At 41.3% G+C, this 27,148-nt stretch overlaps 1 protein-coding gene across 2 annotated transcripts in view; it reads right to left on the bottom strand.

The window, feature by feature from the left end:
• ATP8A1 (ATPase phospholipid transporting 8A1) overlaps positions 1-13,320 on the bottom strand; it is a 203,338-nt gene extending 190,018 nt beyond the window's left edge. Inside the window, exon 1 of one of the 2 annotated variants that reach the window (XM_036417401.2) lies at positions 13,011-13,320. In XM_036417401.2, coding sequence (XP_036273294.1) covers positions 13,011-13,059 — 49 coding nt within the window. In that variant the 5' untranslated portion in view covers positions 13,060-13,320. The remainder of the gene's footprint in view (positions 1-13,010) is intronic. The other variant, XM_036417408.2, reaches the window with a different exon arrangement.
• Positions 13,321-27,148: the final 13,828 nt, after the last annotated feature.

Raw genomic sequence — 27,148 nt, 5'->3', positions numbered from 1 at the left:
CTCCCTGGTTCAAACCTCTATCCTGAGGATGAAATCAGAATCTCCGGGGGTGGGACCCAGGTGTCAGCATGTTTACAGCCCCTCGGGAGAGCCCAATATGCAGCTGGGCTTTGTCTACTCTCCACCCTACAGGCCTATCACGCACTGGTAGGTATTACTGCCATTTTGCCAAAGGAAAATAGGAGTCTCAGAGAGGTTATGTGACTTGCCCAAGGCCACACAGCTTGGAAGAGCCAGAAGTCAGATCTCACTCCAGGCCTATTGGGAGCCCCAAGTGCCTCATTTCATTTTCTCTCATGTCAGTCATTGACAAGCTCGCCTCACAGAACAAAAGCACTTGGCTTTTTACATGGCTCCTATGCCAAATAGATTGGCACTTAGAAGACAAAACAAAACAAAACAAAAACCCACATGAAATATAAACAGTAAACATGGTGATTCAAGTTTGCATCAAAGGCATTAAAAGAGAAAAGGACAATCCTAGCTGAACAAATGACAAAATGTCTGACATAAAGAAACCATTCAATTAAGACTGAAGACCTTGGTATTCGGACTTAGTTAAAACTAAAACATACAATATGGTTCACCAACCATAAGGAAAAATTCCACAGGTACAGTCACTTAAGATCAAGGGACCTTCCACTTGGCACCTGGGAAATGAAGAGCGTTCTCTCCTTTGCTAATTGTAATCACTTGGAAGCCAAGGAAAGGCCAACTTGTGTTAATAACGCTCCCATTGAATTTGAAACAAAAAGACAAGAATAAGGAACCATGGGGTGGGGGTGTAAACTGAGCCGAGGCAAAACTTTCCCTCTATAAATCTCTTTAAAAATATGTCTACCTATAAGGTACAAGTCACATTGTCACCTGAAAAGCAAAGTCTAAATGCAGAAACAATAAGGATAAAAGAGAATTAACTACACAATCAAAAAGCCAAACGGCTGGACACAGTGCATTCCAGTGGTCGGCAAACTTACTAGTCAACAGAGCCAATATCGACAGTACAATGATTGAAATTTCTTTTGAGAGTCACTTCTTCAAAATAGACTCGCCCAGGCCGTGGTATTTTGTGGAAGAGCCATACTCAAGGGGCCAAAGAGCCGCATGTGGCTCGCGAGTCGTGGTTTGCCGACCAGGGCTCTAAGGCATTGCAAAGCTTCCTTTCTAACCCTCATCGCATCCTGAAACCAGACACCCATCCATGAGACCAAAGAACCCACAGGTCAAGGGTCTCAAAGTGACTTCTCAGCATGCAGGGAAGGCAGGTAAACTGGGCCTGTGGTAAACTGTCAGTTTCAGTTTCTATGCATTCACCATAAAAGACTTTATAACATCATGGTGGGATTAAGTCAATAATTGTAAACTAAAGGAAATAAACCTCTTGAAAATAAAGTTGCTTTTTACCAAGTTGCTCAAGTCTTTCTTCCAGGTGCAAATGACTACACATGTGGGCCACGAATACGAAATGAATAAGATTAATTACTACAATATACTAAACGTAAATAGTTTAGCAAAAAGCTAGTAATGACACTGCAGAAAGGCTCATACTCATCAAGCCCCCAGAGTAGATATAAAACAGCTAAAAACAAACTACATGTGTGTGCTCTTCTTTTAATGGAAAGTCTTCAAAACCTAAAAATCCAGTATTGTATGAATTTTACAATTTCTGAGAAGGGAAACTAAGTAACTGAGCAATGGACAAAACTTTTAAACAAAAATATCCATACCCTCTTGGATTATTTTTATTTATTTATTTATTTATTTATTTATTTATTTATTTATTTATTTATTTTTGGCTGGCAACCTACAAGCTTTATATGCAATCCATTCCTCCTCTCTGCAAGCAAGTAAATGCAAGGATCTACATCACTGAGTGTTTTTTAAAATATGTTTTCGTTTTTTTAGAGAGAGGGAGGGAGAGGGAGAGAGAAACATAGATGAGAGAGAAAGATTAATCAGCTACCCATACTGGTGATTGAGCTCACAACCCAGGCATGTGGCCTGAATGGGAATGGAACCCTGGACACCTTGGTGCAGGGGATAAATCTCAACCAACTGAGCCACACCAGCCAGGATTCACCAGTGTTTGTTTGTTTTAACATGTTACTCATTAGAAGTACCTCGGAGATATGATATCGATGTTTGGTCCATTTGCCCAATAATCGGCCTGACTGATTTCACTGGCCTGGGATGGATCTGGGCACCGGTATTGCCCAGAGCTCCATATTTTACTCCCTGTGCAGCCAGGGCTGAGCACCACTGAGGCACAAAAATGGCTAAAAAACATTTCACCTTCCACAAGCCTCCCACTGCCTTGCCCATACACTTTGCATTAAAGATGGGGAACAGAGTCACTTTTCCTGATGTCATTTCTCTAACCATTACCCACAATTGTGAAAATAAAGTTAGAGAAGTTGAGTAAGTCCACCAGAGGGCATTTATCACAACTATCCTGGCCCTGATGGTGGACTGAACCCAATTCAAGATTAAGATTATAGAGTAGCACATCAAATCTGGATAAAATGCATACAGAGAGATCGGTTTCATTGCTTTGGTCAGATAAAGAGCATTTTTTTTTTTTTTTAAGTACAGCTAGAGACTGGAAAGAGTTATCTAGTCACAGCCACTAGCATAACAATAGTGGCAGAGCAAGAGACCCAGAAAAAAATGGTCACGGACAGCAGGTGCACTCAGAACCAGACCTCCAGCATGGGACAACTAGTTTGTCCAGGTGAGCTGGCCAAGACCAACAGGAGGAAAGCACATGCAAATGATATTCAGGAGCCTTGGCAGGCCTCACTTTGCTTCAGAACGACTCACCGGTGCAGAGCACTCCTGTCCAAGCCAGGGTCAGGGACCAGGGTCTCCTTTCCCAGAGCAAGGCAGGGCCCAGGCCCGGAGCTCTCCGAGTGACTGACAGGCACTCAGGGTCAAAGCAATGATGAGTTAGCACTCTCAGGATGTGTAAGAAGCACCACTGAGGCACAAAAATAGCTCCTTACACATCCTGAGAGTGCTAACTCAGCTTCTTACATGTCTTCCCCCCCCCCCCCCCACCCATCCCCACCCCACCCCAGGGCTTTCCAAGACTGGGCAGGGCTAAGTCTACATGGGGTGAGGGAGGGATGGGGAAAAGATGGGCTGCAGACTCTGGAAGGAGATTTCTCTTGCAACAGTTGGCTTCCCTTTAGGACCAGAATCAGCCACAGGGATCTAAGCCAACGACAGAAGCACTCCTACTCCAGGTTGGGGTGAGAGTCATCTCTCTCTCCTCTCTCTCTCTCTCTCTGATCCAGCACTGCATACCACTGCTTGTTTGCTTCATCAGGAAAGTGAAACCGGTATGCTCCTAGTAAGTAGGTCTGGCCCACTCAAGTGGTTTCTTGGTCGGAAGCCTGGGGTTGGCTTTGGTCTTAGAAACTGTCTCCACTTAAACTGTCACCTGACGAACCTGATCCCATTAAGCACAGCCCCAGTGGCTCAAGAGCAGTTGGCTTCAAAGATGGCTCACACAAAAGCAGCGACAGAGGCCCTGGCTTAAAACAGAGACACTTCCCTTTGCCCAATCAGCTGTGTAAATGATCCCTGTAGCCAAGGTCTACAGCCCCCTTAGATCAATAACGTGACGGCAACATCGTCTATAAAAGCACACTACTCAAAATTTACTGTGTACACATGTTTCATGTTAACATTGAATGAGGATTATTTAATAGGAAGGTAGGGCGGGATGGTTTTCGTTTATCAAATCTACTTAAAAAGGGGATTGTTTTTGTTAAATGGGAACACAACAGGCTTCAAAAGATGCCATGTATGTAAACTTAGTATATAAAAGCAGCGCCCACAATAATATTGAAAGAATGGATTATTAAATATAGGATAGACTTACACAAAACCAAACCTCTCCATGGCCACCGGGAGCATTACCCAAGCGCTAGCACAATGTGTGAGGGTTTATGAGTACATGTGTGACTGTCTTCTGTGGTAAGGAAGGGAGTTGAGGGCGTAAATTTCTACTGAAGAGAGCATACCCACAGATGCGTTTTTACTTAAGAAATGATTCTTATGATAAAACGTTAGATTCTGAAGAACTCCAGGAAATCCTAACATGTATGGCAGCCACATGTGCCGACTGCGCACATGAAATGGGACTGATCCAAACTGAGAGGTAACACTGTAAATATAAAAAGCACAGCAGACTTTTAAAAATTAGTATAGAAAATGAATACAGCAAACTACCTCGTTATTAACTTTTATATAAGTAACATGAAACAGTATTTTGCATACATTGAGTTAAAATTAACTTTAACTGCTTGTTTTTAATTTTTTTTAATGTGGCTATTAGAATACTGAAAATTATATTTGTGTCTAACATGTGTGGCTCACAGTTTATTTCTCTTAGTCCTGATGAAAGTTAAGAGTGCCAGTCTGATCTAAGTATATTCCATGAAAGCAACAGTTACCGGTAATGCCCAGCTGGTCTAAATTCTGACTCCTGCCTCTAGCGGAAAGCATTAAAAGGAGCTGTGTCTTGACTATTATGTAAGGGCTATTGTGTGACACCTTAAAAATAATAAGTTGGAGCCAGAGTCCACAATATTTTAGCAAGTAAAAGTGAACTAATCTTACTGGGGGGAAAAAATTAGTATAATCAAAATATACCCGGTCAAGTCTAATGAACTGAAAACCTTCTTTAAAAAGACATTGTCTTATGATATATAATTTTTAAATTTATGGTGATGATAATTAACTGAAAATCTACTAAAAATGAAAGAATTCAGACTGATAGTTTCAAAATCAATAGTTTCCACTTTACATGTTCCAATAGTCAAACAAAAATAGAGTATTTCAGAAAGAATCCCATTAACAATATCTGCATACAATGTAAACCACCTAGGATCACATCCTAAAATGGGCAGAGTTTATTTTTAAGAAACATCTCCCAGCAGATGAAAGTAATGCCAATAAATAGAGAGAAAAACTAAGTTTAAATGACTCAATATCTGTAAGATGTGAATTCTCTTAGTATAAATGATAAACATAATGAAATGCCAACAAATAGCCCAACACATTGTTTAACTTGACTCCCTTGGTTCAAAGTGAAAACATAAACAGAAAAAGAGCCAGAAAAGAAATTAGAGAAAAGAGCAGTTAGAGCAAGACCACTCTGAGGATATTTTTTATTAACTGCAATAAAGAAATTTGATACAGGAGCCAAAAGACAGACTAAAATTGGGGTTTTGAGGGGCAGGGTTCAGAAGAAGATGGAAAAAGAGAGACTAACTCCAGAAATGATGAATTATGTATGTAAATTTAGCATATAAAAGAAGCGCCCAAATTAATACAGAAAGAATGGATTATGAAATATATGATTATCATGTCAAGTGGATAAGTTAAGAAAAAATAAAATTAGGTCCCTACCTTATATCTCAACAACAAACTAAATCCCACAGAAATTACACATTAACTGTTTATAATGAAACCTGAAAGTACTAGAAGAAAAATATGTTAAAAATGATCATTATCTTAAAATGAAAAATAAAGCAAAAACTTTAAGAAAAAAATAACAGCATACTTCATAAAATTAATTCACATACACCAGAAAATACTATAAAATTAGAAGATAAACTATAATGAGAGAAAAAAATTAATATCTTCAAAATGCATAGTCTCAAAAGTACAAAAAAAATTCACAAGAGAACTTGAATAAACAATTTAGAAACAAAATCACTAAACTTATAAAAATGTATTCAACTTAATAACCAAAGCAATGTAAGCTTAAACATTCACTCTTTGCGATGTATAAGCATATTCATTAGGATAAAAAAGACTCTCTAAATACTGGAGAAGGGTATAGAGAAATAGTTATTCCTGCTCACTCTCATTGGGAGAGAAAACTGGTATTGTCTTTCTAGCAATTTTAAAATACTTTTTTTTTTTTTTTCATTTAAAAAGGTACATAAGTTTGACCCAGTAATGCCTCAGGGCTTTTTACAAAGAAATAATCAGAAAAGTACACAAAGATATATAAGGTTGCTTATTCAAGAGTGGTTTGTTTACAAATAAAATTGAAATGCCATATGCCCACCTACAGAGGACTTCTAAGTTATTATACATGGACATAAAAGTATTAAGCTGCCATGACATTAATGATCTATTCATTTAACATATAATCACGAGGTAGGGCCCTACCAAATGCTGAATACTGCTCTAGGCACCGAGGATGTAAGTCTTGCGAGACAAAAATCCCTTCCACAGGGGATGGAAGTCAAAAGATACAGGTTTCCAATTGTAAGATAACTAAGTCTTGGGATGTAATGCACAGTGGTGACTACAGTTAACAATAGTGCACTGTATATTTGAAAGTTGCTAAGAGAGTAGATCTCAAAAGCCCTCATCACAAGAAAAATATCTTGAAACTATGTGAAATAATGGATATTAACTAAACTTATTGTGGTAATCAATTATATATGTACATATATCACTACGATGTACACCTGAAACTAATTATATTTTAATAAAAGTAGAAAAAAAGATTAAATCCATCCTTATCATGGAATATACAGAAATCTACATGATAGGCTTGGATGTCCATGAAATACTAAAAGAGAAAGAATTAAAAATAATGCAGCATATGATCTCATTGTTTTAAACAAATAAATATATCTCTCCTCTTTTAGAAAATAGTTAAAAAAGCATATATATTAAAATGCCATCATTTATTCTATTTAGATAATACAGTTTGTGGTGGTTTTTTACTGCCTTGACACCTTTTTGCAGTGTGAGTTTCTCCCATGATCAGGTGTTACTTCAACAACCAAGAGAACCAAGTTAAGTTCTTCCACTCAGCACGAAGCTCAGAGTTACTAATTCATCTGACAAACACTGACGGCGATCATGTGACCCGCAAGGCTATAAGGGCAGGACACAAACAGGTCACAGAAAGCTCACTCCTTCCCGATGCTCAGCTTCCAGGAGGGGAATATCAAATAGGTGTGATTATAAGGCATCTCTAGGTTATCTCTTCTCCAGGGCATAAGATCTATTCATTCACCCAGTAGTTGAGCTCCTACTTTATGTCCGACAATGTCCTCTGTGAGAGCAACAACATACATATCACTAAAGAAAACATTGGGGAGTTTATGACCCAGAGGATAAGGGCATTGAAAGGCGTGGGATCCCGTGGTGAGTGAAGAATGAAACTGTTGCCTGAAAAAAAATGAAACTATGTGAATAATAATGAAACTATGTGAAAGCAGCAACCCTTTCAGTAACTACCAAAGTACACTCTGATCTATGTAAACTTTTTATGGCTGTAAGGCAGGCACAGGATTCAATCTCTATTTCTGAAATGAGATATTAAAAAGAAAAGCATGGTGTACTATAGATTAGAAAACCTAAAATAACTGTGTTCTCCCACGTTTAATATCTTGAGAATGACACTAAGTAAAATGACATGTATAGGGGATTCTCAAATGTTGATTCCATTAAGTATCACTACACTCACACCCTCTCACACACAGTGCCGTCAGTTATAAATCTTTAACTCATCTCCACATGTCCACTGGGATACCCTGAATTCACCACTCCTTTCTGTCCCACCAGCCAATCAGCGGGTACACAGCAGGGGCATAAAACATGAACGTTAAACAAAGAATCTTGGTCATTTTTTACCTAAATAAATGAAATGGCCTCTCCCTCTAACAATCCTTACATCCTTACAGAAATTACTTTGATACAATTTTTTTTTAATCCTCATCCAGGATTGGGGATTAAATTTGCAACCGAGGTACATGCCCTTGACCTGGAATTGAGACCCTTTGATCTGAGGGCTGATGGATGCTCTAACCACTGAGTAACCGGTCAGGGCGAATGCTACTTTTTAAAAATCTCTTAAGGAAAGAAACATAGTATTCTATGTAACTGCAGACATTTTAAAGCTACCACTTATACAAACCAATTTAGGAAAAACAATCCCTAAAACAGCTCCTTAATGTATCGCTTTAGCACGTTGCACATAGTAATCAAATGAATGTCTAACATTTTAGCATTACAATAGTCATTGAAAGAAAATGCAAATCATTGAAAAAGGCCTGTATTTTTTTGGTGCGATTTCACGCTTATGATTTTGTACATTACAAGCCCTTGTACACTTCTTTGATTCCAGCCAAAGCCTTGAACAGTCTGAGTACCTGATAGCGACTATGCCTGTTAGTTGCCTACCCATAACCCTTCTTCCTTCTCCTTCAGGGATCAGACCCTGAGTAATGTGCCCAGCTGGCCAACTCCCTTTCCCAGCGCTCCTTGCATTCCGGAGCCAATGCAAAACAGGCACTTACTCTTCCTGTGGACGGCCTTGGTCTCTCCCCCTCCCATCGTTTCTCACCTGGAACTCCTTCAGGAATTTACCCACTCAGGATGGTGCGGCAGAGAGCAATGTCTCTTACCGTTTTATTTAGTGGGCATACCTGGCCCCGACTGCTTACTCCCTGTTCGTTTTACAAGAGTGAGAGAAAACTGTTCTGTGTAAACCACTACTATGTCAGTCCCTGTTTCAAGCATCCCCAATGCTGTTTTCAGAGACCCGTTTGATGTAGCTGGTGTACAAGAGATCTAAAATTCTCAGCCTTCTGCTTCATCTAATCTTGCTTTCTGGCCAATCTACCTTCTACAATCTATCTTCCTTGGATTTTCCCCCCACATATAACCTTCAAATTTCTAATATCTTCAAAATATGTCTATTTGGATGTTCCACAATTACTTTAAAATCTGAATTTATTTCTCTGATTGTATTGAGATACAATTTCCAAAATCTTTAAACAGATTTTCTCAATCAGTCAGGTTTAAAACTGTAAAGCAGATATATATATATATATATATATATATATATATATATATATATATATATATCTCAACTGAACAGAATTTTCATGTGCCAGCCCAGGAAACTGAACTTTTCATGAGATACCCAGGAGCTTGCCTGAGAATCTCCCATCATTTTAATCCCTTTGTCCCCTGCCCTTTATTCACTCCATCTCCCTGTCCCATGATATGAACTTTTGACCTCATTTCCTACCATTCCCCTCTCAGAGTCCCTTTACCATTCCTGACTGTCTGTTGCCCTGAGGCCTTTGCTCTGGCTGTTCCTTCTGCCTGAAATACCCTTCCCAGACTCCTCCAGGCTAACTCCTTCCCTTCCTCCAGCTTTTCAAAGCTGGCCAGCCTAACCAACCTACTGGAAACTGCAGGCCCTCCGCCAGCTTTCAGCATTTCATCTGCTCTTCGGTTTGTCCATAGCACTCACCACAGAACAAGCTCTGTAATTTGCTAACGGACTGTGTTTCCTTTGTCTCTCACTTCACTCCAATGCAAGCACCTCCAGGGATGGCCTTTCTGTGTTCTGCCCACTGGTGAAGAGCTCAGTAGCTATCTGTGGGCTGAGTTCATGAGCTCTGATTCCTCCCTTCCTCTTCTCACTGCTCCCCTCCCATACTCACCCTAGAGTTTATCGTTTTTAGACTTTTTTTTTTTTTTAATCAACAGAGTTTATCTATACTGTCATTTCCTCCAACCATCTAACACACATCCAGACTTAATCTTTCTAAAAACACTTCTCTGGGGATGGCACTCCGCTGTCATGATTGGGCTCCTAACCGGCCGTTAGAGATATTATATACTGGCGGCACGCTTGAATGAGACATTGAATCAGACAAGCTCGAAGATCCTCTTCAAACAGTTGATTCTACATCCAATGACTTATCTTGGCATCCAAAATGCTCTGTAATCAGCAGCACCTCCACGTACATCCTACGACTTCCAGGTTTCCCTCTGCTCCTGGCCAGCTTGCCTTAGAGCTCTCAAATACGCCATGTTCACTTTCACCATTTTTTTCCTTCATTGTGTTCCTCTACCAGTCACATGTGTCAAACACAAGGCCCGCGGGCCAAATCCGTCCCCCCAGGCCTTGCAATGTGGCCCGCACCGCGCTGTCATCACTGCACTCCACTGTGTTTCCATCACAATGACAGTTTATGACTGTTCAGTAAACCATTCGGCCCGCGATTTAGGCTGGTTTTTAGATTTTGGCCCCTTCTCTGATTGAGTTCGACACCCCTACTACCTACTTCCAACCCCCTCTCGGCCAGCCCGCCCCGCACAGCCCCTGCGCTTGTCAAGAACGCAGCAGTGCCCAGACCGGCTGGTGCAGAACCTGCCTCTCACCGGGTCCCTGGTGATGCCAGTGTGTCTTCAAAGCTCCGCTGTGTGAGCACTCCAGTCTCACCTCAGTGAAGTGTTTTCTCAGCGAGCCTCGTGCTCCTGTGTCCTGACCTTCCACGGGACCTACGTCACCCACAGCAAGCACAACGTTCCACTAACCACATCCCCTCGTGGGCTATTGAGGCCTTGTGTCATGTTAAGTCTTTTCTCCCCAACTTGATGGTAAATAAATTGTAGTTAAGTAGTGCAACTTACTTACCATCATAAGTAGTGCAACTTATTTACAAATAAGTAGTTCTGCATCTGGCCAATCGGGATGCAGGGAACGGAAACCCACTGGAGTTACTTCCAGGAAAAAGGAGCCTACCCAAGTGCTATTTGAGGAGAGAGGGAAGGATGGAGGAAGATGTTCCAGGCCTGGCCACACTCTCAGCATCCGTGTGTCTCTCTGCCCCATTCTCTTCATGCAATGCATCCTCTCCCCTATCTTCCTGTTCACTCCGTTTCTGCTTCCTCCTATGAGCAGCATTTGGGTGACCTACAACTGTCTCCCCTCCCAGCCTGCTCACCTCTGCCCCTTTCTGCTATAACGTTCACTCTAAGACTCTAGGCTTCTATCATTCTATGAGAGAGACATTCAGCACAGAGAGTCTGCAGCAGCCAAACCACCAGGTCACAAGTGTGGTGTGTGTCCGAGCCATTCATGGGTTGTCTGCCCTTGGGTCCAGAGCTTCCTCTGGCCCCATCCGCTGAGACCAAGGGGGCTGCAGTTCAGAACAAGGCCCTTCAGGCAGTGGGAGCTCTCAGAGGAGAATTTTTCCTTAGGAAAGAAGCGTGTGGGCAGAGCAGGCAATGAGCCACATCACCGGCCCACAGAGTCATTACTTACGTTGTCCTCACCACAGCCTAGAGCGAAATGCTCAGCACATAATAAACGGAAACTGGCCAACATGGGAGGGGAGGGTCATTCACCAAGTGCCACCAGGCCCCTGGCGCTGTGGGGGCACACAGGGACCACGAAGATTATATAAGAAGCGTTTCCCCAGAGCTCGTCATCCAGAGGCTCCACTGTACGCACTCCTTGACCTTGTGCAAGTGCCCAACCACCTGGGCCACAGTTTCCTCACCTCCAGGCATGTTGCAAGGCCCTGGAAGGTAACCTATATGATCACCTTTGCAACACACACGTGAATCACAAACAACACTGTGACTTTGCAATCGTCTTAAAACCCACAGGTGTTGCCTTGTTTTCGGGTCTTTTCTCTCATTATAGGGAATTATGATTAGGTGAAAGAACAATCCCAACTGCTACCACTATATTTCCAACACCTGCAATGGTTCGCTCAACTGGCAATCAGGAAGATCAACTCATGTCACTCAGAAATATATTAAGAAAGGAATGAAAACGTGTTTTACTGTGTACATTTTATAACACTACCCTCTATTCCACGGTGCATCTAAAAGTGTCTTGCATATATATATTTTTTTCATTGTATTACACGTAATAGTAAGTATGTATTCAATTCTTATGCAGGACACAGGTCCGTTGTGAATCTCGCGTGGCTTTCTCTCAGAGCAGTTTTATTTAGTATTTCCCAAGCAAGGTAAACAGGAAATCACGACATCAGAGTCCCGTGCTTCCATTTCTAACATGGGGGCCACCAAGGAAGAAAAGTGATACCATGGCCTGCCTCAACCTCCTGGAATCCTATCCTAACTTTTTTCCCCCCTAAAAACCACTTTACCACCTGCTTCTCGTTAGAGCGGGGTGTGGGGAAGGATGGGAATCAGTGATGAAGGCAAGATAAGCTCATTCTCAAAAACATGTCATTCCGCCCTTTGCAGGATCCAGGTACGGGTTTAATGGAAGAGAAAAAAACAATAGAAAAAATATGTATGCTCTCGGCTTTATCGTGAGCCAAACCAAGGACCATTCACGGGCTGCCTCGTGCGAGGCAGGATGCTGAGGGCTCCTGAGACAAGATGGAGAGTGCCTCGGCCCTTGGGCATCTGTTGCTCATGGCTGACAAGTGTATCCATTCAACAGCTGGCCCTGGGTGGAGCAAAGAAAACACACCTTCCACCTGGCTGAGAAGTCTGTTCAGCTAGCCACAGGGCAGGCGTCAGGCAAAAGGAAAAACGAAACAAAACAAAAAAACAACCGCAAAGCTCAGCAGGGAGCCGGGCGACTCTCCACTGCAGGAGGCAGGATTGCAGAGACATCGCCGCGCACAGTCCCCGCGGAGCACCCAAACCCAATGCAGGCTCCTCCTGCGAGAGGCTAGGGGCTTGGATCAAAGGCTCCTGCCTGCAGCCCGGGCAAGGCAAACCTGCTTCTGCTCCGGGAGCTGTGCCTTGTGGGGAGCCAAAGGGTGGGCGGCGGGTTCGGGCTCTGTTCGCTCTGGTGGGGAAGCCGAGTGGAGAAGACGCGGAGGTCTGTGAGCGAGTTGGAGAGGGAGGTGGGTTGGGCAGGAGCATCGGTGACAGCGACCAAATAAATGATCCAAATAAATGATCGCGCAGCCGGTGCAAAGCAAGCCTCGGGCTCAGGATCTGGGGAGGGGTCCGCAAGTGCATGGGAGACGCCGCAGGAACCGGGGAAGAGGTGGGACAGGCATCTCCATCCACGCACGCGCGCACACGCATACACATGCACATGCACATGCACACGCACACACACACACACACACACACACACACACACACACGCATGCACAGGACCCCGGGCTGGCCCAGAGCCGCCCCTAACCCCGCACGTTCCGTGCACAGTCCCCATTGCTGCGGTAGCCACTCACCCTCCGCCCGGGAGCGGATCTCCGACACGGTCCTCCGCATGGTGGACATCGCGGCGCCCCCCGCGCAGGTGGGTCTGCAGCCGGGACCCTGCACCTGTCACCGCGCCGCGCAGGCCGGACTCCGGGCGGAGCCGCTGCGCCGAGCGCTCAGCGGCCGCGCGGGCCCCGCCGCCCGCCCACCCAGCGCCGCGCAGCAGCCGCGGGGCTCGGTCCCCGCACGCCGGCGGCAGGAGCGAGAGGCGACGCGGGTGGCGGCGGCCGCAGAGCCGGGCGAGCGAGCTCTCCCCGCAGGCGCGCGGGGGGCGGAGGGGGGCGGCGGGACGAGGGGCGGAGCCGGGGAGTCGAGGGGGCGGGGTCTCCGGGACGCGCGCTCATTGGCTGCGGCGGCGGCTTAGCGAGCGAGGCGGGAACGGGACCCGAAGCCCCTGGAGTCCCGCCCCTCTTCGGACCGTACCATCCTCGCGGGGGGAGGTTTGTCAGCTACAGCCTCCCCCTGACCCGGCCATCGCTTCGCCCTGGCCGTGGCTTCGCTCATCCCCGTCTTTTTCCGACGCCTTAGTGACTCTCTCAAGTCCTGGCCAGGGGAGAATGGGGGCCTGTGGCTCCTACACCCTGGACTCGCCTCTCCCACACCCCCTGGATGTTAGAAGCAATGGAGTCGCCCGTGGTCTGAAAAGTGGGGCTGGGTCTGAGTGGGCAGGCGAGGGCCGAGAGGGGCTTGATCGGTGCGGTGTGGAGTCCTGGCGCGCTCACAGGGGAAGGGGGCTGCGAGTTCCCCGCGGGGGTGGGATTCCAACCTCTCTGCCCGGAGGGACCATCTCAGCCCGAGATGCACTTGCGTCCCTGCCCGGGCCGCGAGCAACAGGCTCCGAGGCCGAGTCCCGCGTTGCTTGTGTGCGCCTGGGGCTGACCTTCGGGTGGGCTGGGCACGGCCCACCCAGCGCGAGCTCTGCAGCCTGACAAAGCTGTGCATGGCAACAAAACCAGCTATGGAGTGAAGCGGTGAAACGAGGACTTGTTCGGGTTTTTTTGCTTTTAGGGAAACTTGCAGGAAGTTGGGTGCAGTGTATTCACTGAAAGAGGAGAGGGGGTCCTAGTCTAATATCCATAAACATATTAAATCTTAATGTGACCAGTATCCTAGAAATCGTTGTAACCTCAACCTTTTATTTTGTACACAAGTTATCAAAAGAAGAACGGTATGTTTATTTTGTTGCTGGTTTCATCTTTAAGTTAGAAGGTATGGTACTATCGATATATAGATCCTGGTGAACTGCTGAAACAGCAGGAAAGGAATAAATTAAATTAGGAGCAGTGGCCCTCATCTTGGGCTCTTCCGCCAGCCCTGGATGGAAGAGGGCCCCTATGGAGACCTTTTAAGTGAACTGCTTTCAGATCCTGAAGGGAGAGGTCTGGAGAGGTTTGACCAGAGGAGATAAGTGATTATTCTCAGCCCTCAATAAAAAAAAAGAGATAAAATCTGCTAACAGCATCTTATCTCCATTTGTGGTATGTCCTGTGCCTCCTGCAGGTAGCATTTGCTAATCAGAGCCCTGTCCTACATTAATCCTGAGTCAGGCAATCAATGCATATTTATGAAAAACCCACTCTGCCAGGCCCTGACTCAGAGGCTGGGATTAGATTAGAACAACAACAGAATAATGCGTTTCCAGAGTTGAGGGAACCTCACAGCGCAGATAGAGCAGGGCTCAAGGCAAATGTGTTTGCTTCAGGGATGGCCGTGATGTACAAATAGGTTCTTCTAAAAGTAGGAGATGAGTACACAGCTTTTTTTTAGGACTGTCATCCCAGGTGGTTTTTATTCCTTCCAGATCAAGCACCTGCCTGTATGAAGCAGACTTCCTCTGGCTTGATGAATGTGAGTCTGAAACAAAATTCAAAGGGCAAATAGAAAAAAAATCAGCTTCAAAAGTCAGGGAATAGAAACCAGAGAAAATGCAGTGCTCTTATGATTAATATTTTAGGTGTAATTTATAGAAAGCCAGAGCCAGTTTTTATTCAAAATCAGTGCACAGTTGCATGGCAGTATTCGATTTATGAGCAATCACTTTTGCAATTTCCCATTGTGCCCTCAAAGGAAGTTCAATTCTGCTTATTTAGTAGTAATTATTTTTTGAAGGGAGCTCCAGAGATTACCCGTTTTCTATAGAGCAATCTGTTGTCTATATGCCTATGTGTGTGTGTGTCTCGCTGACAACCCATCAGCGAAGGTGACAGCATAGGTCATCCATACAGGAAAGGACAGCAACAGCAGTCTTTCATACACGGAAGAACGTTGCATGATGTAGCCTGTAGCTTACTGTGCATCTTCTTCCAGATCATTCTGTCACCATATCCATAATGGTAGCAGTGTCCCAAGTAACTCATTTATGAAAAACTACTTATTCCTCATTGCTAGAAATCACACATTTTGTTGTTGTTGTTAATCCTCACAAAGACACATCAATTGGTTGCCTCCTGACCAGAGTTAGGATCGAACCTGCAACCACGAACATGCCCTTGACTGTGAATCGGACCTGTGACCCTTCTGCGCATGGCCCCACACTCTAACCACTGAACCATATCGGCCAGGCCCACATGCAATTTTATTGGTTCAGAAACCTCATTGAGGTTGAGTGTGGCTCTGATCTGTTTCTATTTGATTTCAAAGTCCTCTCAGATCTCATCTCTCATTGTTGTAAGAAGCACTCTGAGCCAGCCCCTGGCAGAGAACTCCAGTTCCAGAAACCTGAGCTTGTCATAGAATCTGTAGTACAATTCAGACGTCAGCCAGATCATTTAAAAACTCTCAGGTCCTATGACTCCCCTTGCTGATGGACTTAGAGGAAGAGGGCTATTCAGTGACAGCTTCTCCCAGGACCGGGATTTATCATCCTCTACAAAATATACCCTGAACGCATAGCATGTGTGAGGTGCTGTGCCGGAGGGTTAGGTTACAAAGACACCTAACGCACCTGTGAAAGTGAACCAGCGATGGAACTGGATGGCCGGCGCTCAATGCCCAATGGATAAGCAGCAATGATTATAAACAATGAGAGGAGGGGCAATCCAACAGCGGGGTGATCAACATAGTTGAGCTAGGTCTTTAAGTAGGGGTTGGGCTTAGACGTGAACCATTGATGGTTCCAGATATTAATAGTTGGTATATACTATATAATCAATAATAGTTTAACAAATATTAAAGGTAAATGGAAGGATAAAAAAGCAAATATGTTTGTGGAGGACAAAGAGACCGATTTGACTGCAACAAAGATGATTTGTACCCTTCACATGGGTCAATTGTATGTTACGTGAATTGTACCTTAAAGCTGTTTAAGAAAAAGATCTCCAGAGGAGTCAGGCACAAAATTATCAAGTCCAGAAAGTGAAGAAGAGAGGCAGGGGTATGCCTATCCTGCTGGATTTTCACCTGATGTTGCCTGAGTCCGTTTTTGTTTGGGGCCACCAAGGATTACCGTTAAGAATTGGTGTCTTTGGGTAGGAACTCATAGGCAAGTAGGCGAGAGAGGCATGCTCACTAAATCACTAACTGATAATACAGACAGAAGTCCTTTGGAAACATGTGGTCTGGGCTATAGAGACGTGAGACATGCCTGAGAGCCCTGCTTCTGACTGGGGCTGCGGCACAGAAAGCTGATTACCACACCAGCATAAAATACACGCTGAGCCGTGGCGGCACGAGAGCTTCCATTCTTTTGCAGACGCACAATATAATTAGATCAATTAATCTTGAATTTTAGATCATGAAATCTTTTAGTTTAAAATTGAGGTGAAGCTATAACACAAAATTCCATCAGATCACCAAGCTACCTGGTGACTATAAGAAAAGGTTCTTACTACCTTTGGTGCATAGTTGGTGTTATATTGATTCAATGGATTAGTGTATTGATGAGGTATCTTACCTAGTAATAGACAACCATGTAAATTGACCTAACCTCTGCTATGCCACCAGCCAATAAAAAGTGATATGCAAATTAACCCAACAAAAATGGGAGTTAATTTGCATACTCAACCGATGAGTGACAGGAGCAGAGATAAAGGCCTTCTGCCCCACCCCCAGTCTCTCAGGGCCTCTGGAGAGGCTGGAGCAGAAAGAGGTGGCTTCCGGGCCTGAGTGGAAAGGGGCTGGGCTGGAGTGAAAAGATGGTTCAGGCAGCCAGGGAAAGGAAAGCCCATTCTAGCACGAATCTTTGTGCATCGGGCTTCTAGTATTATTATACTTGTGAGGTTTCCTTTCTGTCACCATTCTTTGCATGTGTTGCTAAGACATCAGCAAGTTCTTTAGACTCTTGTTTCCACAGTATATCTTAAGTCTCTTCATCTCCACCTCTACCCCTCTTGTACAAGCCCCATCACCACTCACCTGCAATAGCCTCCTAACTGATTGCTTTTATTCTATTCACATTACAGGAGCCATAGTTACTATTTGAAAACACAAATCCATTTATGTTCCTTTTTTTTTTTTTAATGTTCTTTATTGTTCAAAGTATTACAGATACCCTCTCTTTCCCCCACATTGGTTCCCTCCAGCCTGTATCCATCCCTCCCAGGTCTTCACCACACTATTGTCTGTGTCCCTGGGCCATGCATATATGTATACAAATTCTTTGGTTAATCCCTCCCCCCTACCCATACCTTCCCTCTGAGCTCCGTCTTCTGAATCTCTGGATCCATTTTGTTCATCAGTTTATTTTGTTCATTAGATTCCACATATGAGTGAGATCGTGTGATACTTGTCTTTCTCTGACTGGCTTATTGTGCTTGGCATGATACTCTGCAGGTCTCTCCATGCTGTCCCAAGGGTAAGAAGCCCTCCTTTTTTATTTTTATTTTATTTTTATTTTTTATAGCTGCCTAGTATTCCCATAGCACTTGGAATTAAACCCAAACCTTTTATGATCTTGTCCTTGACTGCCTCTCGGACTCATCTCTGTCTACTCCCTCATTTGGTCATGGGCTCAGATTGCTCCAGCCTACCTGAGCTAACATTGCCTCACTTCCCCCAATTCCAGCCAATGCCAGATTGCCTTGTTCTGTTTTTCTCATGGTACTTATCTCTAGCTGAAGTTTTCTTGTTTGTTTACCTGATTATGATACAGGTCTTGCTATATTTACTAATTACAATTTGTCTATTTTTAAAAACAGTGTCTGCTCTATACACAAAATCAATAAATATTTGTTGAATGAACAAACTGAAAAAATGTGTGTACTGTAAATGATCTGGTTCCCTAAGGTTGGAGACTGGAAATAAAAACAGAAAAATAGGTAGCATTCTATTTGAAGAGATATAAGTTTGCACCCTTCCTAAGCATATATAATATAAATGAATATATTACTTTGCCAGAATTATTTATATAAAATAATTTAGGGTCTATAACTTATGAAGTACTTGGGGTGGAGGTCAGAGAAAAATTTTATGATTACTGTTTTGGCTTTTGTCCAAAATTAAGTGATCAAATTTGAAAAACAAAAACTGATTTCAACCTAAACCTCTAAACCCATTGTTAGTAAATAATCCAGGCAGGCATTTTCTTTCTCATGATGATAAAATCAATATTTTTCCCCTCATGGCTATGATTCATTTACCATAAATGTATTATTGTTCTCTTTTCAAATGCCTTAGCAAGGTTTTAATTCAAAGTTATAAGGTCTTTAAGCTTTATTATCTTCATTTACTGGAAATTTCCAACAGCACAAAAGAGCAATAAATTTTTCTTCACTATAATAGAAAATTCTTGGCTACTGTTTAAATGAAACTACAGTTGTTGTTTTTTGAAATGTGGATTCCTATTATTTGAAAGAACTCTAAATAGGAAAAAACATTAAGTGCCCTCCAGCATATTTTAAATAGCATTCAATTCATACCCAATGTTTTAGGAAAACATTTACTGGATATTTTGTTCAAAAAGTAAATGAAGGCTCAAGGGAAAACAATCCTAGTGTTGAGAGATTGAATTCAATTTTATTATTTAAAACTGATTATAAGGAATGGTTTTTGCTTTAAAGCTTTTCTTCCTACCAGAGCCAAGAAGTGAAAATTAACACCTAAGAAGTGCTGTTTCTTTTTCAAAAGTGAACAAACATCACTCCAGTAATGCTGATCCTTTATAAAATTCCGTAAAATTCTTAGTGAACTTCACGGATACATTTTAGTGTAATATTGTCATGGATTTTCACATTTTATTTATTATTTTTTAAAATATATTTTATTGATTTTTTACAGAGAGGAAGGGAAAGGGATAGAGAGTTAGAAACATCGATGAGAGAGAAACATTGATCAGCTGCCTTACTGTGTTTGTGCCCTCAATCAAGGTTCATGCCCTTGACCAGAATTGAACCTGGGACCCTTCAGCCTGCAGGCCGATGCTCTATTCACTGAGCCAAACGAGTAAGGGCTGGATTTTCACATTTTAAAAAGCAGGTTTATTGAAGCATACAATAAACTTCATATGTTTAAAGTGTAGAATTTGATAAGATGGACATATGTATACACCCAATGAATCAATTACCACATGCAAGATAATAAACATACCAATCACTTTCAATGTTTCCTCTTTCCCCTTGAAATGGTTGTTATATGTAACTGCAGTTGCTTGTTCGATGTGCAGTCAACACAACTCATTGAGTGCCCGCCATATTCTAGATATTGAGCTGGGTATTGGAGATTGAATGGTCAACTAAAACAAATAGGTTCTGGTCCCAGAGAGCACTTATGATATTAATCGAATAATGATTAAGTAAATAAATATAAAATCACAACTGTATATTATACCCTAAAGGAAAGAAGAAGAAGGAGGAGAAGGAAAAGGAGAAGGAGAAGGAGAAGGAGAAGAAGTAGGAGGAGAAGGAGGAGGAGGAGGAGAAGGAGAAGGAGAAGGAGAAGGAGAAGGAGAAGAAGAAGGAGTAGCAGCAGCACCAGCGAGGGGAAACACACTGTAAAGAAAAGATATAAAGGAAGGAAACAGTATAGATTCAAGGTTTGTGGAGCTGGTGACATTGACGTTAAGAACAAAGTGACCTAAACCTGAGTAGGGGAGTGGAGTAGGGGAGTGGAGACTTGGACCTTTTTATAGATCTGCTTGTCTATACCAAACCTCCAGGGTCAGCTCCTCTTCCCGGCCTGGATTGATTTTTGGTCTATTTATCATATGGTGTGAATTCTTAAAAACTGACCTCAGCCTGCTGAACAGGGGGCCTCTTTCCTCCTGTTCCTAGATCCATGCTGTTCTGCTCCAGCTTGCCTCCCCTGTTTTCAGAAGCCTCACACCCTCTCATTGAAGCAGCTGTAATCTGTTGCCTTCATAGCCCCTCATCGTTTCCTATGCCCATTGGTTTAATCTTATGCCCAGTTCTGACCCCTGTTGGTCTCTGACTTGTTATTGTCTTAAATGACAGTATAGAAGGCAAAGAGAGATGTACAGGAAAAACAGAGAAATAAATTTGAATAAGAACATGGGAACCAAGTGCTTCTTTGCATGGCAAGATAATGCCAATCAGCAGAGGTGATGGAATGGATGCACCAAGGAGAGGGAGTCACGAGGTAAATGTATGTTTTAAGAAGATTCTGTGGTGTCATCAGGATGAGGAGCATGGATTGGAAGTAAAAGGACGAAGTTGGAGAGGACAAAGGTCTGTTCAATTAACAGTGGAAATGGTGATTTTAAAAAAGCTTGAAGGGCTGGCACTGGTTTGGCTCAGTGGATAGAGTATCGGCCTGCAGACTGAAAGGCCCCGGGTTCGATTCCTATCAAGGGCATGTACCTTGGTTGCAGGCATATCCCCAGTAGGGGGTGTGCAAGAGGCAGCTGATTGATGATTCTCTCTCATTGATGTTTCTAACTCTCTATCCCTCTCTCTTCCTCTCTGTGAAAAATCAATTATATATATATATATATATATATATATATATATATATATATACACACACACACACACACACACACACACACACACACACACACACACACACATATATATATATATATATATATATATAAAATTTCTATTTAAAAAAATAAAAAAGCTTGAGGGTAATATGCAACAGTTTTAGTAAAACTTATGGGACTACAGAGAGAATTAAGGGCAATAGTCTGTTTATCTGGGAGAAAAAAACAGATAATCATTGTGTAATTATAGATATATAGATATGGTTAATTAAATTTTTTTATGTTGGGTCAATTTCTTATTGAAACAGAAATTCTGACACCCAAGAGGGGAGATTACCTTTGTTACTTCCTTTGGAAGATGCTAAATGTATGTTATATTTGAGCATATGCTTAATTATTGAAAGTGTTTTGTTTATCTTTTTATGATAGTAGGGCTTTTAGTAGTCTGAAAATATGCATGATCAATTAAAAAAATCTCATTGGTTTCTACCCCGATTAAATGAAAGATTAAATGAAAAGAACTGGAATCAGAAGACTTGGTTTATGTCTCAATCCTGGCCCTTTCTGGTGCCTTGATCTTGCCAATGTCTTTGAAACCTTTCTGAAACTTACATTAATTTAGTGGGTTAACATATAGGTTTTGCAATGAAACGGCTAGATTCATATCCAGGCTCTGCCACTTACTAAGGAGTATCACTTTGGCCAAGTGACTTTACTTCTCTCTGTGTCAGTGATCTCATCTGTAAAATGGGAAGTAATTACAATGCCTATTTTATAAGAATGTCACGAGATGTACATGAGAATTTACTGCGATGTACTAAATAAATTTTAGCTACTATTATTGCACCCAGCATGTTTTCATACTGTGTGAGTAATATAAAATGAAATGATTTCAGGTAACTAGAGGTGTTTTCCTCAATAATGCTTTTCTTTGTACAGTCAAATAACACCAATTGTTTTTATCATTTACGTGACAGATGGCATAAATGTTGAATATATAATTTTAATGCAGGATTCTATTTATTGGTTTTAAGAGACTTGTTGCAAGAATGCTCTTTAGTAATACTGTTAAAACGTTAAGACAAATATACCTCTTTATACCATTTAAAATAAGGTTCAACTGCAAATGGCAGATAACCCCCAAAATAACTGTGGTTTAAACAAGATAGATGTTTCTTTCTCTGTCACATGAAACAAGGTTGAAGATAGGTTCCACACTGTCATGGGAGATACAGGGTCCATCCTCTCTGCTCTTCCATGCTTATATCCGGCTTCCTCTCCTTAAGGCCACCTCATGCTCCCAGCTGGCTCCTGGTGTACCAGCCATGGGATCCACACTAGAAGTTTGGGAATAGGAATATGGCTAAAAAGGGACCCCAGCATGCTGAGTCAGATCTCTTTAAGCATCTCTTCCTGAAGTCTCACATAAAGCTATGCTTATATCTTAGGGCTGAAAGAGAGGCTAATAAATTTAGTTTTTTATTCAGCTGGCGATGTATGTAGATAAAATTTGGGATTCTGATACCCAGGAGGAAGTAGAGGATGGATTTGAGGGTGTCCCCAAAACGTATTATAGAATGTTCAGGAATGTGTGCATGAGAAATAAGATGTTACTTTCACTGAGAAGTAATGAGAAGAGTAGCATGCTGCTATAAACCTGGCCCATGACTATTTCATCCTATATCATAAGAGGAAAAGCTAATCTCACATTCTCTCAAACATCCTTTTAGATTGATTTCTGACACTGGGAAGTAAATAGGGAGATTTGTTAATTTTTTTTTTAAACCACAACTTACCAGTATATTTCTTGGAGAAACTGACAATTGAGAGCATTGAAACAGTGAGTGAATGATACGGATTGGTCACCTTGAAGCAGCCTCAAACATTTGGCAGCCATTCAAACACAGAGATTGAATGAGTTAAGGGTAAAACTGATCTGTCTAACCACTTTCTCTCTTTGTAGAGAGAAAGAGAACAGCCTGAACTCTGTTGTTTAGAACACTGAGATGTTTTGAAAGCCCTGACAGGTAGTACCCAATGCAATCGATCAAGCCAAATCCAGGGACCTGCTTCCTCCTGTGGAGACACAGGCATACAGGAGGCTTGCTTATGCGTTTGGAATGCAATTCTGAGCAATGCAGCCTGGTCCCCCGTGAGTTACATTTTCTTATTCCCTCATTGTACATTCAACTTTCTGAGCAACTGACTTAGACACAGCAGAGATACTGTTGCTGCCGGAGGGTAATGATTTGTTCTGTTATCCTTGAATGCCCTTCTACTGGGAAAATGAGAAGCTGGGGAACTTAATGAATTTTCCCCACTGTGTACATTTCTCACCAGCACTTCTTGCATGTGGTTCTTCTTATCATCTTAAAAGGAACAGCCATCCTACTTTTCAGACTACCAACTTGTCAATGGAATCAGCTGAGTGCATTAATATACACAGAAGAGATAATTACAGAGCAGGTAGCGCAAATAAGAGAGGATGTTTCATTTTTTTGATCCCTTGGAGAATGAGATAGTTCATGTAAGTGTATTTTTCTAGACAGCTGAAGTTTCTGCCTGAAACATCAAAATTTGCTTTTAACTCTGAATAGTGGTATAGCAGAGTGCTTAAGAATTCACAGAGTGGATTGTCTGTATTTCAATTCTGATTCTGCCAGTTTGTAGCATTGCAACTTTGGGTAACTGTACTTAACCTTTGTTTCCTCAGTTTCCACATTTGTAAAGTGGGGGTAATAACAGACTCTACCTTATTGAGTTTTTGTGAGGGTTAAATAGGATTAAGTGAGTTAATATATGCAAGCATGTAGAACCATGCCAAAAATGTTAAGTCATAGAAGAGTTCTTCTTCTTATCAAGTCAACCGTTCAAATACAAATCTTGCTATAAAATATTACACCTTGTTGCCTTGTTTTATGGACTACATTGAACGTTGAGTATTCAGTGCCTTCATCACAGAGAAGTAATATAGGTGTGCCTTGACCGTGCTGTGAAGATGCTGATGATGAAATGATAGTCAATATTGTATACTGAGCAGGTTTCATGAGTGTTGTTGATAATCCCTTCAGTGAACTCTTATATAGGTATACTGATACTTGTAGATAGGTTTAGAGGATTTAAGTTCTTGCCGAACTTTAAGCAGCTAGGATATTTGCAATATAAACTCAGGGAAGTGTGTTTTCAGAGCTGGTGCCCTCGGTCACCTTACCTCACTGCCTGGTGGCTAGGACTCCTTGTTCCCACTCCAGTGATTAAGCATAAAGATAATAATGAAAACTAACCATTAAATTTATGCTACCAACCAACCTATTCTGAAGACTTGCTTTTACTTTCCCTTTTGAATAACTTACCATTTTGGAGAATGATTCTGTTCTCAGGCAAGTACATGCAAATAAACATCTGAAAAAGGAGAGTAATGAGAAGAAAGAGAGATGGTGTGACTTTCTAGCAACTGTTTGCTTTTGAGGTGAAGAGTTGAGGTGATTCTTAAGTTTGGCAGAGCCTTGTTGAGAAATGTGATCTCAGGCTTTAGATTTGTTCCTGGAGGGAGTTCATGAGCTTTCCTGGTTTGTAATGATCATTGGAGAGTTTGGTATCCTCAGAACCAAGAGAGCTGGGTTGAAAAGAACATAAAGAAGGATTCTAGAGTTTTGTGATTAGGAGATAATGTTTTATATTTGCAAATGAATAGAACTATGTAAATATACTCCAATAAATCAGATAGGCCTATCTGAGCAAAATTGTGTAACAGATAATTATTTTGGAGACCTCAACATGAAAAGATGGGCATACAGAGTACAGCTATCATTCAAGGCAGAATCAACAGTATTATCTTTTGCCTCATAAGGATTATTTTTCTCATGGGTAGTTGCTCATGATAATAGTCTGTATAACATCCTTAAAGATTTGCATCATTTTCTTATGATTCAGATAGCAAGGCAGTTACAATATGCTTTAAAATTCTAGAACCACACAACATTTAGAGTAGAATTTATCTACTAATCGCTTCACATTTTCTAATTTTATTTTAAAAATTTTAATATGAGTCTATACTTTTAACCAATAACATTGAAAAAGCAAATCAAACTGGATTTTATCACAGAATATTTGGGCAAGAAAAGGACCTTCTGCTTGCCCCATATCTAACCACAGTTACTCTAAATATCCAGTTCTACTTAAGACTTACTAGGCATGCTGCTGCCTGGCAGCCTAATGCTGAGACATTATAATTCTCTTCTAATCTGACCTATTGCCAGGACACCATAATCTGTGCTATAGCTACCCAATGCCAGGATATCATATTCTCTTCTTTTTTTAAAAAAAATCTTTATTGATTAAGGTATCACATATTTGTCCTCATCCCCCCATTTCCATTCAAAATCCCTCTCCACATATACCCCCACCCCTTTGTTGTCTGTGACCACTGGTTAGGCTTATATGCATTTATACAAGTCCTTTGGTTGATCTCTCCTCCTTTCCTCCACCCTCCCCTATATTCCCTCTGAGGTTTGACAGTCTTATTGATGCTTCCCTGAATCCGGGTCTGTTTTTGTTCATCAGTTTATGTTGTTCATTATTTTTCCTAGTTGAGTGAGATCATGTGATACAAGAAATACACTTATAAGAATCGAAAATGAGACAAGCAATAATGGTTATGCTGAGAGGCAAATGAATCAGTCTCTAGTGAGTTTCATTCTGGGCCAACAGTTCTTTTGAGTCCCAATTTTAATGTTGAACAGTTCCTTATGTGTACATGTCAGCAATGATATTTCAGTTCTGGATGGTGGACAAATGGTGGTGATGCAGGTTTGAACCTGGGCAACCTGCAGCAACACACAGTTACTGACTGCTAGTATGGCAAGGCGTTATCAGTGTCTTTCATCTCTGGACTGTTTCTCTTCTGTCTTCAGCTATACTCTCTTCTAATCTAATCAAATTTCTGAATATATATAAAGGGTGTCCCGCCAAAATGTATGCACATTGGATGATTATAAAGTCAGAGTTTATTAACATACAGTTCATTTTCAAAATTTAAGAGGATCTACAGAAACGAGTAAGTATACAGTTTTTGGGGACACCAAATATATAAATATGAATCCTGGGCTCAAATTCAAGCTCTGCCACTTAATACATGCGAGACTTGTGTTAAGGTACGTAGTCTCTCAGTGTTGTATTTTCCTCACCTATAAAATGGGAGCTAATAATATTACTTATCTCTCAGAGTTGTTATGTAGATTAAACTAGTTAACTCAGGTAAAGTCCTTAAAATAGTATCTGGCCAAATAAACCCTCAATAAGCATTAGCTTATATTATTCCAATAATTATATAGAAAATATAAAAAATAATACAGTTTTTAATACTGGTGAATGCTATAAGATGACTGGGATCTATTCAAGATCTTAATAGAGAAAATTATAAAACATTAAAACTATTTCATATCAAAATTTTTATATCGAATATATTGAGGATATAAATATTTATAAATATTTATATTTATAAATATTTTATAAATATATTTTATAAAATATAAAATATTTTATGTCAAATATTTTATATTTGACATAAAATCTGAAAATGGAGAGATGTCATGTTCATAGAGTCTAAGAATGCTATATCATAATGATGCAAAAATCCCCTAAATTAAATTATAACTAAATTGATTTTCAGACAAAATGCCAATTACATTTTTTTTATTAACCGTGAAATTTGAAGAGCTGATCTAAAATTCATAAGGAAGAGTAAATACCTAAGAACAATCAAGAACAAGATTAGGGGAATTGCCTTACTAGGATTCAATACTCACTGTAAAACTTTATTAATTAAACCAGTGTGCTATTGGCCAGAAATAAATTAAAAAGCCAATGTTATTGTAAAGAGAATTCTGGAGACACTAATGTAAGTAGAAAATTTTGTTTTAAAAATGTAACAATTCAAAAAAAAATACTGTAGGCACAATTGATATCCACATTTAAAAGTTAAAATATATCTCAACTCGAACTGCATAAGGAGAATGAAGGTAGCAGGACTAAATATAAACATATTTTTAGTGAGAACTGAACATATATGCCCAAAGTCATGATAATGAGGAGATAAGATAGAGTGGGGTATAGGAGAATAAAATGGAACTAGAGAAGTTAAAGTGAAATTTAATTATATCTAGATTGATTTGCTTTTAAAAAAGATTGGCAACAACTATGAGTAGCTAGAATATGGATGTCACTATCAAT

The sequence above is a fragment of the Pipistrellus kuhlii genome, unplaced genomic scaffold (assembly GCF_014108245.1).
Source record: "Pipistrellus kuhlii isolate mPipKuh1 unplaced genomic scaffold, mPipKuh1.p scaffold_m20_p_1, whole genome shotgun sequence".
NCBI lineage: Eukaryota > Metazoa > Chordata > Mammalia > Chiroptera > Vespertilionidae > Pipistrellus > Pipistrellus kuhlii.
Note: the sequence above shows the minus strand (reverse complement) of the source record. Positions and strands in the feature narration are given on the sequence as shown.